The sequence below is a fragment of the Pinus tabuliformis genome, chromosome 1_2 (assembly GCF_031772625.1).
Source record: "Pinus tabuliformis cultivar Carrire ecotype Pingquan chromosome 1_2, CPIR1, whole genome shotgun sequence".
Taxonomy (NCBI): domain Eukaryota; kingdom Viridiplantae; phylum Streptophyta; class Pinopsida; order Pinales; family Pinaceae; genus Pinus; species Pinus tabuliformis.
This window is the reverse complement of record NC_142298.1, coordinates 1,096,389,905-1,096,406,764: the sequence shown is the minus strand read 5'-3', so window position 1 is coordinate 1,096,406,764 and position 16,860 is coordinate 1,096,389,905. Positions and strand designations below refer to the sequence as shown.

The window sequence follows — 16,860 nt, the reverse complement described above, 5'->3', positions numbered from 1 at the left end:
ATATTTCTAACCATATAATGTGGTTTATCCGTAGGACAAATGTGAGAAAATGAATGAATCAATCCAAATGTTTAAATAGCAGAATGTTCCAGAGTTAGCCATTAGTAATTAGCAATTAAAAAATGACTTTTAATAAATTTATACATTTAATATCATTTTTTTAGTTTAATTTAATTTAATTTTTATTTTTAATTAAAATAATAGTGAATTCAAATTAGTTAAATTAAATTAATAATAATTTAATAAGAAATGAATATTTGTAAATGTATAATCATAATTAAAAATAACTTTAATCTATTTTTATCAAATAGTTTTTAAATAAAATTAATAATATTGAACGGCTAGATTGAAATGTTATTATATTACAATATTCAATCTAATATTATTATATTAAAATATAGGAGAATATGTTAATAAGAAAGTCAAAAGAATGTATATATATATATATATATATATATATATATATATATATATATATATATAATGTTTTAGGAAGAGAGGGCATGGATCCAATCTCTATTTAACTTTCAACCATAGTCCCTCTTAAGATATTATTTAATAATAATTAATTATGAAATATGGATAATGCTTAACCATGGCTGATTTTCATATCAACACAAATATTGAGACAATGTGATGTTCGGCCTTGGTTGACCATAGATGACCATGTTTGATTTTAAAAAATATGGTTGACAACTGTTCACCAAGATTCAGCATGATTGACCATGTTTGATTTTATAAAACATGGTTGACTAAGGTTGACTGTGATTGACCATGATTGATTTTATAAAAAACGGTTGCCCATGAATGACGATGGTTGATTAATATTAAACCTAAACCCAAAGTATATAAACCCTAAAATAAATATTATAAACACTAAAATAAACATGGTCAACCATAATTGATTTTCATTATTAATATTGGTTAATAGCCAAAATTTTCATAGACATAGAACGAATTTTCCACATTGAATCCTCGTGTCTAATAATTTATTAAAGTTATTTGTTAAATATTTTTCTTTTAGTGTAGGTCAGGAGGCCAGGACTTCATCGTGGCGAAATTTGGAAAACAAGAAATGATGGAAGGAAAGTAAAAGAAAGGTAGTCATCTAGCATTGTAATTGAATGCATGCCGAGAATCTCGTAATTAAGAAAGCCATTCGGTGTGTTGTACCGAACGCTAAGTTGTATTATGTTGAAATTATAATTTCAATTGTAGTGAACAGTTGAACAGCAGCAGCTACTTTACTTAAAAAAAAGGCCACCGCCATTACCATCTTTTCACCCTTTAATTGTTTTTGTGTTCCCGAAGGAGGAAGATCAGATCCAGCGCTACACCATTACTTCTAAACAACCGCATTAAAGAGCAGAATGGCCGAAAGTGAAAATAACCAGCCTCGAGCCGTCGCAGCAGTTATCAGCCATGGGTTTCAACACCACCGACTCAAGAAATACAACAAAAGATCATATTTGTTCATCATGAGCAGCGGATTGTAGTAGAGACTTCATCAGCAAGTTACAGCGGTTGGTGGATAAGTTATGACCGCTTCCCGCACTGTAAAAAGCAGAAAATGTAATGCACTATAAAACGCAGACACAGCAGTGTAGAAAATAATAGAGAGTTCTTTTTTTAATGCACAGCAGTGCAGAAGTTTTTTTTTGGTAATACGCAGCAGCGCGTATGTATGAATGAAAATTTACACACAGCAGTGTAAAATTTTTCAAGAAAGAAACAGAGTGTTACAGCAGCGTTAATTTTGAGCAGAAACAGAGTGTGTTGTAGATGCACAGGAGTGTAGACACAGCAGTGCAAAGTGCAGACACAACAGTGCAAAAACAGTGTGTTGATTTTCAGAGGAGACAGAGTATTTTGCTTTCTGTAATGTACAGCAGTGCAGACACAGTAATGTAATTTTTTTTAGTGTGAAGCTTTTGAAGTTTTTGAACTGTCTTTAAAGCAGTCTTGTAGTTATCCCTCTATTAGAGGAAGTATCGATTAATGAATACAAAGTCCCTTTTGTTGTGCGTTCTTGAAACTTTATTATCAAAAAATATTTTTTTGTTACGAGACGTCAAAACAGAGTGTTGCTGAAACACTGCATTCAGCAATTGACGAAACTGCGTTGCTGAAACACCGTATTTTGCAAATGATTTTTATTTCCGCTGTGTTAAAACAGAGTATTGTTCTATTTTGTTCAGTTTTGTTTGGAATTATCAGAAATTCCCAACATGGTATCAGAGCTTGTCGAGGCTCTTTGAAGAGATCAAAGACACTGAAAGAAGGTTTCTTGCTGCAGCAAATTATCCAGCAAAGTGAAAACGCTGTCAAGGTATTTTTCAGATTAGTTTTTTGTGTAGCTGTTGAAGACAATTAAGTAATTTTTTTACACAGTCAAGTATTGCAAGAATGGCCAGCACCAGCACCAGCGTGGATATGTTTAATACCCAGCTCCCACAATTCAATGGGAAAAACTATGACTACTGGGCAATAACCATGAGAGCCTTGTTTGCTTCACAAGATTTATGGGAACTTGTTGAATATGGATTTGAAGAGCCAACAAATGAAAATGAGTTTAGTGGATTAACTCAGGCAGAGAAATAGCTATTGAAGAGCAATAAGAAGAAGGATTCAAAAGCCCTTGTATTTTTATATCAAGCAGTTCATGAGAGTGTGTTTCCAAGGATAGCAGCAGCCAAGACATCCAGAGAAGCATGGAAAACTCTCAAGACAGCCTATCAAGGCATGGAGAGAGTGAAGTCAGCAAAACTACAGTTGCTGAGGAAAGATTTTGAGAACCTGCGCATGAAGGAGTCAGAAAATATTGACTCATTCTTCACACAAGCAATTGGTCTGGTCACACAGATAAGGTCTCATGGAGAAACTCTGGAAGAAAGGAGGATTGTGGAGAAACTATTGAGGTGCCTACCCTCAAAATTTGATGTGATTGTCACTACCATAGAAGAGACAAAGGATCTCTCAAATTTTTCAGTTGATGAACTTCATGCATCATTGATAACACATGAGCAGAGGTTGAGTAGAAATGAAAACTCATCACTAGAGCAAGCCTTCAAGACACAGATGTCATTTGGAAGAGGAAGAGATCAAGGCAGAGGAAACAAGAGAGGAAGAGGCAGAAGCCAACACAGAGGTGGAAGAAACAGTTCAGAAAATGCTCAAGGAAGAGGCAGCAATCCAAACTAGAACCAAGGCCATGGCAGCAGCCAACAAAGTGGACAACATCATGCTCAATGACAAAGGTATGAAAAATCCAATGTCCAATGTTATTACTGTAAAAAATATGGGCACTATGCAAATGAATGTAGGAAGAAGCAGCATGATATAAGTAATAGATCTAGTGTAAATATCACTAGAGAAAATATCATCCAAGATAATGTGTTGTTAGTTTGTAATATGGCTGAAACAAACAGTGAAGATATATGGTTTCTAGATTCTGGTTGCAGCAACCATATGACGGGAAACATAGCCCTGTTTTCTGCTTTAGATCAGAGTGTGCAGTCACAAGTCACACTTGGGACTGATAGTAAAATTTCTGTTATGGGAAAATGAAAAGTTAAAATATTTACAAAGAAAGTGAAAAAAAAACCATAGCAGATGTCTATTATGTTCCCGGAATGAAGTGTAACCTCTTGAGTATTGAACAACTTGTTCAAAAGGGTTACAATGTTTTCTTTGAGAATGATGTATGCACCATCATGGATAGAGCACCCAGCAAATGATGTATTGCTGAAGTAAAGATGACGAGGAACAGGATGTTCCCTCTCTAAATATGGGCAGATTTGAAAAATAAAGAAGTAATTGCAGCAGTGACACAAGAGGCTCTCCAAAGCGTACCAAAGGATGAAAATTGGTTGTGGCATTTGAGATTTGGACATCTCAACTTTGGAGGTCTTAATTTGTTGAGTAGAAAAGGAATGGTAAGCGGATTACCATTGATAGAGAAGCCAGACAGCCTTTGTGAAGGTTGCATATTGGGGAAACAACAGAGAGAAAGTTTTCCAACCGGGAAAAGCATAAGAGCAAAAGCACCCTTAGAGATTGTCCATTCAGATTTATGTGGACCGATGCAAACCCCATCATTAGCAGGCAGCCAATATTTTCTAACATTTATTGATGACTTCACCAGAAAGACTTGGGTTTATTTTCTGAAGAACAAAAGTGAAGTGTTTGAAAAATTTCAAAATTTCAAAGCACTTGTAGAAAATCAAAGTGGGCTGCGTATCAAGGTTTTGAGAACTGACAGAGGAGGTGAGTATATCTCCAAAGAATTTTTATGTTTTTGCAGAGAAAATGGAATACACAAACAATTTACAGCTAAGTACACCCCACAGCAAAATGGAGTTGCTGAAAGGAAGAACAGAACAATCATGGATATGGCGAGGAGCATGTTCAAGGCAAAGCACTTGCCAAATGATTATTGGGCTGAAGCTGTACACTGTGCAGTATATATTTTGAATAGGTGTCCAACAAAAGCAGTCATGAACAAAGTGCCGGAAGAAGCATGGAGTGGGAGAAAGCAAGGAGTCACCCACATGAAAGTTTTTGGATGTGTGGCTTATGCACACATTCCAGATAAGCTAAGGAAGAAATTGGATAGCAAAGGGGAGAAATGTATTTTTATTGGATACAGTGAGGAATCCAAAGCTTACAGGTTGTATATTCCATCCACTAAGAAGTTTTTTGTGAGCAGAGATGTTCAATTCATTGAGGAGGAAGCTTGGGATGGAAGCATAGAGAAAACAATGAATGCTAAAAATTGTTTGTCTCATGATGAAGATGATGAGGAGATGGCTGAAACACTCCAAACAGCAGCGCCAACACAAGGATAGCAAGAGACACCCTTGAGGAGAAATGAGAGTGCTTCTCTAAGCACACCACAAGGAGGAAATTCAAGTGCGTCCTCAAGCACTTGCACACCAAATGAAAGAGGTAAGAAATTCAAAAATTTAAGTGACATTTATGATGAAGGAATGAATTCTTTGTTTGCTTTGTATTGTCATGTTGATGACCCTGTTCATTTCGAAGATGCAATTAACGATGAGAAATGGATAGAAGCTATGGATGAGGAGATGAATGCCATAGAAAGAAACAAGACATGGAATTTAGTTGAGCTACCAAAAGGTAAAGAAGTCATTGGAGTTAAATGGGTCTACAAGACCAAGAGTAATGCTGAAGGAAAGATAGAAAGGCACAAGGCAAGACTTGTTGTCAAGGGATACAAGCAGCAGTATGGGAGAGATTATGAGGAGAATTTCGCACTGGTTGCAAGAATGGAAACCATGAGAGCAGTGCTGTCCATAGCAGCACAAAACAAATGGAAACTTTACCAAATGGACGTGAAGTCAGCATTCTTGAATGGAGTGTTAATGGAAGAGGTTTACGTTGAGCAACCTCTAGGCTATGAGAAGAAAGGCCAGGAGCACAAAGTTTGCAGATTGAAGAAAGCTCTTTATGGGCTGAAGCAAGCGCCAAGAACGTGGTACAGTAGGATAGATTCCAGTCTACTGGAGAACGGATTTGAGAAGTGTGAGGGAGAACCCGTCGTTTACATCAAAGAAAAGGACGGTAAAATTTTAATTGTTGTGTTATATGTTGATGATGTGATTTTTACAGGTAATGATGGCTACCTCATTGAAAATTTCAAATCAGTCATGAAAGAAGAATTTGAGATGACTGACATGGGTTTGCTGAGATACTTCTTAGGAATAGAAGTAGATCAAAATAAAAATGGAATTTTTATTTCGCAGGCAAAATATGTAAATGAAGTGTTGGGCAGATTTAACATGCAGGACAGCAAGGCAGCAATCACTCCCACAGTGATGGGATTAATACTCAGCAAAGAAGACAGAAGCAAGGATTTTGACTCTAGCGTGTACAAGAGCATAGTTGGTAGCCTTATGTATTTAACTGCAACTAGGCTGGACATAATGCATGCTGTTAGTTTAATTTCCATATTCATGGAGAGGCCAAAAGAAACACATTGGCAGGTAGCAAAGAGAATTCTGAGGTATGTTAAAGGTACAAAAAGGTATGGCGTTTTTTATACTATTTCAGAATGTTCAGATTTAGTTGGATACACAGATAGTGATTGGGCTGGAAGTGTAGATGACCGGAAAAGCACATCTGGTTACGTTTTTCACATAGGTTCAGGAGCCATTTCATGGGCTTCCAAGAAACAGCCAATTGTGGCGTTGTCTACAGCAAAAGCAGAGTACGTGGCAGCTACAGCAGCAGCATGTCAAGCAGTTTGGATGAGGAGAATATTAAGAAGTCTATGCCAAGAGCAGGCAAGAGCAACTGTTATTTTTTGTGACAATAGCTCAGCTATTGCGTTGTCCAAGAATTCTGTGTTCCACAAGAGAACGAAACACATAGACACAAAGTTTCATTACATCAGAGAATTGGTGAACAATGGAGAAATCATTTTACAACATTGCAGGACTCAGGAACAGGTTGCGGATATTCTGACCAAGCCATTGGACCAGAAAAGTTTTGAGTTTTTAAGGAAACGTCTAGGTATGACTGATAACCCAGCAGTTGAAATTAAAGGGGAGTGTTGAAATTATAATTTCAACTGTAGTGAACAGTTGAACAGCAACAGCTACTTTACTTAAAAAAAAGGCCACCGCCATTACCGTCTTTTCACCCTTTAATTGTTTTTGTGTTCCCGAAGGAGGAAGATCAGATCCAGCGCTGCACCATTACTTCTAAACAACTGCATTAAAGAGCAGAATGGCCGAAAGTGAAAAGAACCAGCCTCGAGCCGTCGCAGCATTTATCAGCCATGGGTTTCAACACCACCGACTCAAGAAATACAGCAAAAGATCATATTTGTTCATCATGAGTAGCAGATTGTAGTAGAGACTTCATCAGCAAGTTACAACGGTTGGTAAGTTATGACCGCTTCCCGCACTGTAAAAAGCAGAAAATGTAATGCACTATAAAACGCAGACACAGCAGTGTAGAAAATAATAGAGAGTTCTTTTTTTAATGCACAACAGTGCAGAAGTTTTTTTTTGGTAATACGCAGCAGCGCGTATGTATGAATGAAAATTTACACACAACAACGTAAAATGTTTCAAGAAAGAAACAGAGTGTTACAGCAGCGTTAATTTTGAGCAGAAACAGAGTGTGTTGTAGATGCACAGAAGTGCAGACACAACATTGCGAAGTGCAGACACAACAGTGCAAAAACAGTGTGTTGATTTTCAGAGGAGACAGAGTATTTTTCTTTCTGTAATGTACAGCAGTACAGACACAGTAATGTAATTTTTTTAGTGTGAAGCTTTTGAAGTTTTTGAACTGTCTTTAAAGCAGTCTTGTAGTTATCCCTCTGTTAGAGGAAGTATCGATTAATGAATACAAAGTCCCTTTTGTTGTGTGTTGTTGAAACTTTATTATCAAAAAAAAAAATTTGTTACGAGACGTCAAAACAAAGTGTTGCTGAAACACCAGTTTCAGTGTTGCTGAAACACCGTTGCTGAAACACTGCATTCAGCAATTGACGAAACTGCGTTGCTGAAACACCGTATTCCGCAAACGATTTTTATTTCCGCTGTGTTAAAACAGAGTATTGTTCTGTTTTGTTCAGTTTTGTTTGGAATTATGAAAAATTCCCAACATATTATTTTATGGTTTTCTTGTGGCCAACCCATTGTGCTATCGTTGAAATTTATTAAATAATTCCACTTTGCATGAATGGGATCGATTTTTGGTGGACTTGACATTAGGTCTAAGATATAAATACGATGGCAAGGCTTAACCAGAGATACACCTCAGTGTATTCTCTTATCTTTTCTTCTCTGCTGTTCTTCAAAGTATTATATTGTCTCTTCATAATACATTAGTGTGTGTGTTTGGTTTTATTGTGGCAATCCCAGTGGGTCCAAATAGAAAAGTTTCCATAAATTACTTGAACGATGAATCTGCTACGTTTCTTTTAATGTTGCTTGCAGCACCGTTATGTGACGATTGTCGGATTTTCGGCTTCAAGCTGTTCTTTCTCAATAACGATTTTCAGGTTAAAGCTACTCCTCCAATTAGTTTTCCGTCAGTCGAGCAAAGGACTCCTGAGATGGCAGTCTTGGAGCTGAACGAATCTTTTAGCAGAAGAGTGAACCTTGAAAAGCATCATGTTTAAGAGGTTATCTTCAAGCCCAATCTATCTGCGGAGTCGAGGGCTTCACATCGTAGTTCTGATGAAATTCTTCAGACGATCATTCCTTCTCTAAAATTTAATGATGATGTGGAGAAATTTGTTCCACCCTTTGAACCATTAGGTCACAGCCCTCGAATTCGTCACGATGATCCACCTGGATTGAGACACTGAATGGAAAAAGCGGGATAATTCATTGAAACACTTTCTAAAATTCGAAAAGGAGAATCTAGCACTTCACTTATGTAATACGCCATTTTGCTTCTTGTCGATATGCATGTTGGTTAGTTTGTATTATCTCTGATATTACACAAAGTATTGTGTAGTTAACTGTTCAAATAAGAATATGTTGTAAGATATTCAGGTTGTATATATATGAAATCTAACTTTTTCGTCATTTTATCTCTTTTATTTTATCAGTAGCTATGTTTCAATGTCAACTTCAAAATATAGGGTCATTCCCCTCTATATGATGACAGAAATCATTGCAATCAATATCTCCGCCTTGGATATGTGAATATTTCTTTTTCGTTGTATGTGGCATTTTACCCATCATTTAAAGTAGTAAGTACAGTTAATCAATCATGGGCGAAAATTATCTAATCTAAAATCACTACGATGTTTTAAACACTATGTTTAAATGTGAATAAATTGCAACCATATAGAACAATATGGTTAATTATGAATAAAATACGCCCATAGGTTGTATTCAAACTATATTTATGCTCAACCGCAGCTCTCACAGCTCTGGTCATGATTATGTGGAGTTAGATGATTCGTGAAAGTTTATGCTTAACCTATTAATAATGTTTTCCCTTCCCAAGATGCTCAATAGCATATGCCAACGAATCCATTGAATTGACAGGCATGATAACATTGTAAACAAAAATCTAACAACTAACTCTTCTGATAAACCATTATACTAGCATTTGCACCAAATGTTGCAAAGGAAACGTCGTAAGGCATAATTGAATTACGCAAATACAACAAAAAAATACTTTGATAAAGAATAAAAATATATTGAATGCTCACATCAATGCCCCATTAACTAGAACCACTTAGTAGACATATCTATCAACATTAGGATTACACACAATGATCAGGAAATTTCTCATATACAAACAACACCTTCCACAACAACCTTTCTCACATCCACATTTTAAAGTAGACATATCTATCAACATTAGGATTACACACCATGATCAGGATTTCTCATATACAAACAACACCTTCCACCTATCAACATTAAGATTACACACCATGATCAAGAAATTTGCCATATACAAACAACACCTTCCACAACAACCTTTTCTCACATCCACATTTTAAAAAATGCCTCGGAACGTGATTGGAATATCCCATATTTCCTTTTTCATTATGTAGATAAATCTTCGATATTATTATTTTCATCATGAAGATTGTTAGTTTATTGTTGTAAAGTGTTAGTGTGTTAAATTCAATACTACAAGTTCAACAAGTGAAAAATGTTCCTTAATTAGCATAATATGCATTTTTCTCTCACCATGTATTTTTCAATCATTCATTACAAAACATCCATCAAAGAACACATTTCATTCATTCATTACAAAACTTCCATCAAAGAACACAAGTAACAGATTAACATGTATACTACAAGTTCAACAAGTGAAAAACGTTCCTTAATTAGCATAATATGCATTTTTCTCTCACCATGTATTTTTCAATCATTCATTACAAAACTTCCATCAAAGAACACATTTCGTTCATTCATTACAAAACTTCCATCAAAGAACACAAGTAACAGATTAACATGTATTTTGTCGTCATTATTTTCATGTATTTTGTCTTCACTATTTTCATCATGGAGCCAAGAAACACTAAATCCTAGAGTGGATGTGTGTTATATCCGAATTGTTGCAATGGATGTGACCTGCCATCAAAAAGAGCATTCCCATCCTCATATGAACCCCATTCTTCTTCAGTTGACCACTTGATTTTATTCAATTCCCATCATTTTTGCTCCATTCATTTGCCCCATCTTGTTGTCTATCAAAGCACTTCCCTTGTCCTTTGAAGCATTACCACTAGTAACAAGGAGATCATCAAAAAACACACTTTACAACTTTGAATAGGGCTAAGACATATCACATAAAAGAGTCTTCAAGCTGCAATATTTTGTTCAAATAATGCATGCTAAGATCATTTTTCTTAAATTTCAATTTTTAATAAGTCATTGTAATATTTAAAATAATTATTTTTAAAATATGTAGTAAACTAACAAAAAACGTATGCAATAATGTGCCAAATTATATAGAGTAAGTTATGTATGAGTGGGTACTATGAAATATTCTCATAACTTTAGAAATTATAATAATTGTTATTTTATTTTTTAATTATTAATAATTATAATACATTTAATATAGATGAAATATTATTAATTAAACAGAAATCTAAATAAACAACTTCTAAAAATACCATTTTGCACTTTCAATTATATTTTAAATTATCCCACATGAATGTCAACGATATGTCATGTACTTGTTCACTATTTTTTTATTGATATCATTAATAAACAACTTTTAAAAACACCATTTAGCACTTTCAATTATATTTTAAATTATCCCACATGGATATCAACGATATCTCATGTACTTGTTCTGTTTTATTAATGATAATGACCGTAAAAGTACATCGAAGCATATTCAATGCACCTTAGTTGCAACTTGCAAATTGTGATAGTTGTCCAGACTTCAAAGATACAGAATATACAGATATACGGAACCTTAGTTGCAACTTGCAAATTGTGATAGTTGTCCAGACTTCAAAGATACAGAATATACGGATATACGACAACTTGCAAATTGTGATAGTTGTCCAAACTTCAAAGATACAGAATATACGGATATACGGAATGTATACAGAATATATGGATATACGACAACTTGCAAATTGTGATAGTTGTCCAGACTTCAAAGATACAGAATATACAGATATACGGAATGTAATGCAGGGCATCTTGTCACACCTGGACAATATTTAACCAGTGCTCGCTTTTATTACGTTCATTTTTAACATATTGTCATTTTTAACATACTGTCTGCATACGCAATTGGGAAAACTTGACAAACAAGACGCTAAGATAAGATTATTGCATAGATAGTTCTGGTATTGAAATAAATTGCTCCCATGAATATCATTGCTCTCCGCCAGCATGACCTCTTCCCACAATCGTGATGTACTACAAGACCACGTGTATCTCAAAAGTCATTAAATTATTCCTTACGTCTGCCGCTGTCCCAAAAGTGCTAACGAATTTGATTAGTGTTGATCCACTCTAAAATATAACCTCCAACTCCTATTTTCTTCTTTCTGTTTTTATCAAAATTGCTAACGAATTTGATTAGTGTTGATCGACTTTAAACTATAACCTCCAACTCCTCTTTTCTTCTTTCCGTTTTTATCAAACTGATTGATGCGCACATTTATGCCAGAATTACATGCATCCAATAGAATGGATCCGCACCGGTTGCTGAATGTATTCCATATAGAGGCAACTGACTACATACGAGAAAGATTAAAAGGGAGATTACAATTTAAAGAACCTTCTCCCTAAAGGGTATTTTTCGTTCAGCTGTCTGGACTGCTGGTAAGATTGAAAGAAATGGTCTCACAAGATGCAGCACATGAAACCCACCGCTTGACATTTTTCCTTCCCCAAAGAACTGTTGTCATGTAATAACATAGTTACCATGCAATGTCATATCCCTCCCAAAAAAATACCCAAGGAGATTACATTCTATAACCATTGCACTATTTACTATTAATAAAAGCAACTACAAAAATATAAATCCCAGTTGATTTGTGCTAAAAATAGCGGTCATACCCTAAACAAACGCTGGACTACTGCGACACCCAGAAACAAAAAATCCAGTGATATCTACCAAACCCAGAACAAAACCTCGGCCATCTCAGAGAGGCACTTTCGAGCAAACAGAAAACGCTCAAGAAAACAAAACTCTCATTACTGGCGCGAAAATCACCATCGAAATCCTCTCTCAGGCATTAGCAAGTAATGCACATGCAAGGGGGCTAAGAGTACAAGAATACGATACATACCTTACAAATTTGAGCCCGGAAAACTACTGATCCAATTAATGATCTGCAATAGATGCACCTCTGCCTTTGAAATACCAGTTGCCTAACCTGAAAATATGAAGAAAAACCTTGTTCATAGAGCAAAATATTATTGATATCAGCGTAAATCAAAACTTACAATGCAAGATCAAGTTACAGACTCGCAAAATTAATGAAAGAAGCATACCTGAAAATTTGAAGAAAAAATTTGTTCACTTAGCAAAATATTATCGATATAATAAGTTAAGTCGGTTGACAGTTCGCAAGGAAGATAGTTGACAGTTATTGCAGGATCCAATGACCTAGTAACAACCGCCGCGGCTAGCATTGCTCAATTCAAATTAACGGGTAATGATTACCCAATCTTTTAACAACAAAATCAAATGGCACATATTTTGACACGAAAGCAGTTTGGGGAGTTCATTTCAGAGGGAAACGCCTTACGGAGTAAATATCAATAATAAAGAAAATTTTAACAAGTTTATAAATCAAATATTTCAATACACATGTTATGTAAAATATTTTTACATAAAACATATAGAGAGAAAGATTGAAAAGATTCTTATTCTATTAATAGCTACTTTCTATTTCAATGTACGAAAAAGATTTGTAATTCTATTAATGCTTAATATGAATTTGATATGTAATATTTTAGAAAATATTAATAATAAAAATAATTAAATATATGTTGATATGAAAAAAATGAGGGGACATGTTTTAATATTTTAATGTGAATTATAAATAAAATGTTTTAATGTCAACTATATATATATATATATATATATATATATATATATATATATATATATTATACCAACCTAGATCTATTTTAATTCCGGATCTACCAAGTCCTTAGAGGTGTCTTTAGAGGTCTCTTTGAAATGCAAACCTCTTTAATAGTGAAAAGAGAATTGATCCTTCTCAACACTTAATAAATCCAAAATTAAAATGAATCTAAATAGGCAGTATTTAGTACACAATAAAACGATAACTAAACAACATTTCAAATTATTTAAAATTTTTATATTAAATATTTTATTTAATAATTCTCTTTTAAAAAATAAAAATAAAAAATATCATTCTTTATAGTCAACTAATAAAAATTGAAAATATCAAATTTTAAAAATGAAAATATATTAATGTTTTAAAAACATTTTTTACAAAACATTATACAATGACCCACCAACTTTTGGCCGATAGTCAACTGTAGGGAATCCCGGATCGCTTAAATATGGGAAACATCTTTCTTTTGGTTGCAGACATGATAGAGGAAAGTTCATTATGGATTTTCATTGGTTGCCTCAAACTCTTCCTCCGCCTCTGCCTGCAACATGGAGGGCAACGGCTAGATATGGAGCTCTCATTTTCTTCTTGTTATACTGGATATTGCAGCACAAGGGTGGAAGGAACGGAGGAAGATTTCCTCCAGGACCCCATCCATGGCTAATCATCGGAAATCTCCACCAATTGAAGAACCCTGTTCATCATGCTTTGAAAGACCTGGCTGATAAATATGGTCCCATCACGTTTCTCCGCTTGGGCTCTGTCCCCACCGTCGTAGTTTCTTCTTCCGAGACAGCCAAACACTTTCTGACAACTCAGGATTCCATATTTGCCAGCCGACTGGCAACTGCAGCTGGAAAGTACTTATCCTACAATTTCAAGGGTATGGTACTGTCTCCCTATGGAGATTATTGGAGGCAAGTGAGGAAGCTCTGCGTGTTGGAACTCTTTACCTCTAAGAGAATCGAGTCTTTCAAAAATGTGCGAGAGGAAGAGGTGTCGGCGATTACCCGGTCCATTTGGGAGCAGAGCCAGAACGGCACAATTGCTGTGAATGTGAGTAAGGTCATCTTCACCCTCTCCTTCAATGTAATTTCGCGAATACTGTTCAGGAGGAAAGTTTCTGACGATGACTTGGGAGCTGATGGCAAAGGATTTAAGCACCTGTTACTAGAGTTGTCAGCTACTCTAGGAGATGTCAACATTGGAGACTTCATTCCTTATGTGGACTGGATGGACTTGCAAGGCATCAAGCGGCGTATGGTGGAAATAAGCAAAACATACGATGCCTTCGCTGAGAAAATTATAGACGATCATCTTCATGTTCAGGCCGCCGCGCCCTCCAGCGACGGCCACAGCCAGGGACCGGCAGAGGCAGAGGCAGAGGATGTTAAAGATTTCGTGGATGTGTTGCTGCAGATGACAGCTGATAACAATGATATAAAGGGAGACACCAAAGCCAAACGGGAAGCAGTTAAATTGATTATGTTTGTATGTAGATAGGAAATCTTAAATCGAGTTAAACAGCTAAATCGATTCTTTTTTATTGTAAATTTAGGAAATCTATTGGAAGGTCACATAATTGACATCCCTCGTTACCACACTCTACCCTGTCCTTCAAATTTCAAAATATTCCCAAGAACCCCCTGAATCTAGATGCAAATAAATTAACTTCAGCAATTCAATATTACATTGATTTTTAATTGACAACATAAACTATTTTCCCATTGGTTTGTACAGGACATACTCATCGCTGGAATGGAGACGTCGGCATCCACGTTAGAATGGGCAATGAGTGAGCTGCTCAGACATCCCCATGTCCTGAAAAAGGTGCAGCAAGAAATAGAATCCTGTGTCGGAAAACGTGGCAAAGTAAACGGATCCGATGTGGGAAGGATGAAGTTCCTTCAATGTGTTGTGAAAGAGACGCTGCGGTTACATCCAACGGGGCCGCTAGCGATTCCCCATGAATCTGTAGAGACCGCGAGCGTATGCGGATACAATATACCTAAAAAAACAATAGTAATCGTGAATGTGTGGACTATTGGAAGGGATCCCAATGTGTGGGGGGTGGATGCTTTGGTTTTCAAGCCGGAGAGATTCATGCATGAATTGGGCGAGCGTGACCATGTTATGGATTTAGTGACAGGTCAATCAAATTTCAGGATGCTTCCCTTCTCAGCAGGGAGGAGAGGGTGCCCAAGGGCTGCCATGGCTGTTTCCATGATTGACCTTGCACTAGCTCAGCTGCTGCACTCTTTTGACTGGAGAGTAGATGGTGATCCATCAGAGCTGGATATGACAGAAGGTGGGTCTTCTATATCAAGCCATTTTCCGCTCTTTGCTTTTCCAAAGATAAGGAAGGAAGGTCTTTGACGGTATGTATGTTGAGAAGTATCTGGTTGTGCTACCTAATTTGTATGGTTTTGTTACTTTGATTGTCCCAAAAAGTACAAAGAGAGGCCGATAGGATTATTGAATTGGAATTGTTGAATTCTTCTAAAAGAGTTAAGTGGTTTATGAAAAACCTTGTTTTTTTTTACTACATCATTGTACAATTACTTTTCTTTAGATGTTTTGATTATATCTATATTACAAGGAACACATTGAATGTCTTATTTCATTTATGCTATTTTTACTAATATCCTTTATGTGCTTTTTCTTGATCAATTTGGTGAAATATTTCATTATCCTTTGGTCAAAGTCTTCACCTACATATTAGTGTACATCCCGGTAAGTTCAAAGCTCGAACGCCAACCAAAAAAGTCAATGATAACCACCGTGCACACATTCAAATTCGTAATGTAAAACTACCAAACAGAGTTTAGACAGATTACCTCCAAGATGGCTATCACCATTTGTAGCCAAAACCTCAAAAACTCTGTTATCAATAGTCAAAACACTGACATCAAACATGCCACCACCAAGATAAAAAAAACAATGTTTTTGTCTCCACCCTTCTTGTCCATGCCATAATATATCACTGCAGCTGTGGGTTCGTTGATAATACGAGCTACATTCAAGCCAGCAATAACACCGGCATCCTTCGTTGCTTGGCGCTGTGCATCAATAAAATAACCTGCACAAGCCCACAAGTTGACAGTGACAACGCAGTCAAAAATTGGTTACCCACGACCTCATTAAAAAAAGGTTGAAAAGAAAGCATACTAGGGATAGTCACCATAGCATCCTTTATAGTCTTGCCAAGGAATTCTTTTGCAGTCTCCTTCATCTTAGTCAAAATCATAGCACTGATTTCCTTGGGGCTAAATACCTTTTGTCTCTCCATCTCATACCTGAACTTGAATATAAGATTTCCCATCTTTGTTCACAATCTTGTATGGTACTAGTGCAGTGACCACATCATCCTTTATAGTCTTGCCAAGGAATGCTTCTGCAATCTCCTTCATCTTAGTCAAAATCATAGAACTGATTTCCTCAGGGCTAAATACCTTTGTCTCTCCATCTCGTACCTGAACTTGAATATAAGGTTTCCCATCTTTGTTCACAATCTTGTATGGTACCAGTTTCATATCCCTCTGAACTTCTTTGCCTTCAAACCTATATAAAACAAATGTTTTCATTTAATTGTGCTCATCAAGTAAAAGTTTGAAATGATTTTCTTGAAGTTTGGATAGGGCAGAAATCAAATCCTGATCTGACCCCAACTAGAATGTTGCTCGACCCCTAACTTAACATGCCAATTTCATGATTGGCATCCTTGTGGGTTCAATATCAAGGCAAGAATTGGACTTGCAATAAATATAATTGTCTAATGAATGGGAAAATCA

At 35.9% G+C, this 16,860-nt stretch overlaps 1 protein-coding gene across 1 annotated transcript in view; it reads left to right on the top strand.

Moving 5' to 3' along the window:
- Nucleotides 1-15,445, top strand: part of LOC149210000 (cytochrome P450 750A1-like) — a 73,606-nt gene extending 58,161 nt beyond the window's left edge. The window contains exons 2-4 of the mRNA XM_089398835.1: nt 10,892-11,153; nt 13,679-14,560; nt 14,810-15,445. Coding sequence (XP_089254961.1) covers nt 10,892-11,153; nt 13,679-14,560; nt 14,810-15,445 — 1,780 coding nt within the window. The remainder of the gene's footprint in view (nt 1-10,891; nt 11,154-13,678; nt 14,561-14,809) is intronic.
- Nucleotides 15,446-16,860: the final 1,415 nt, after the last annotated feature.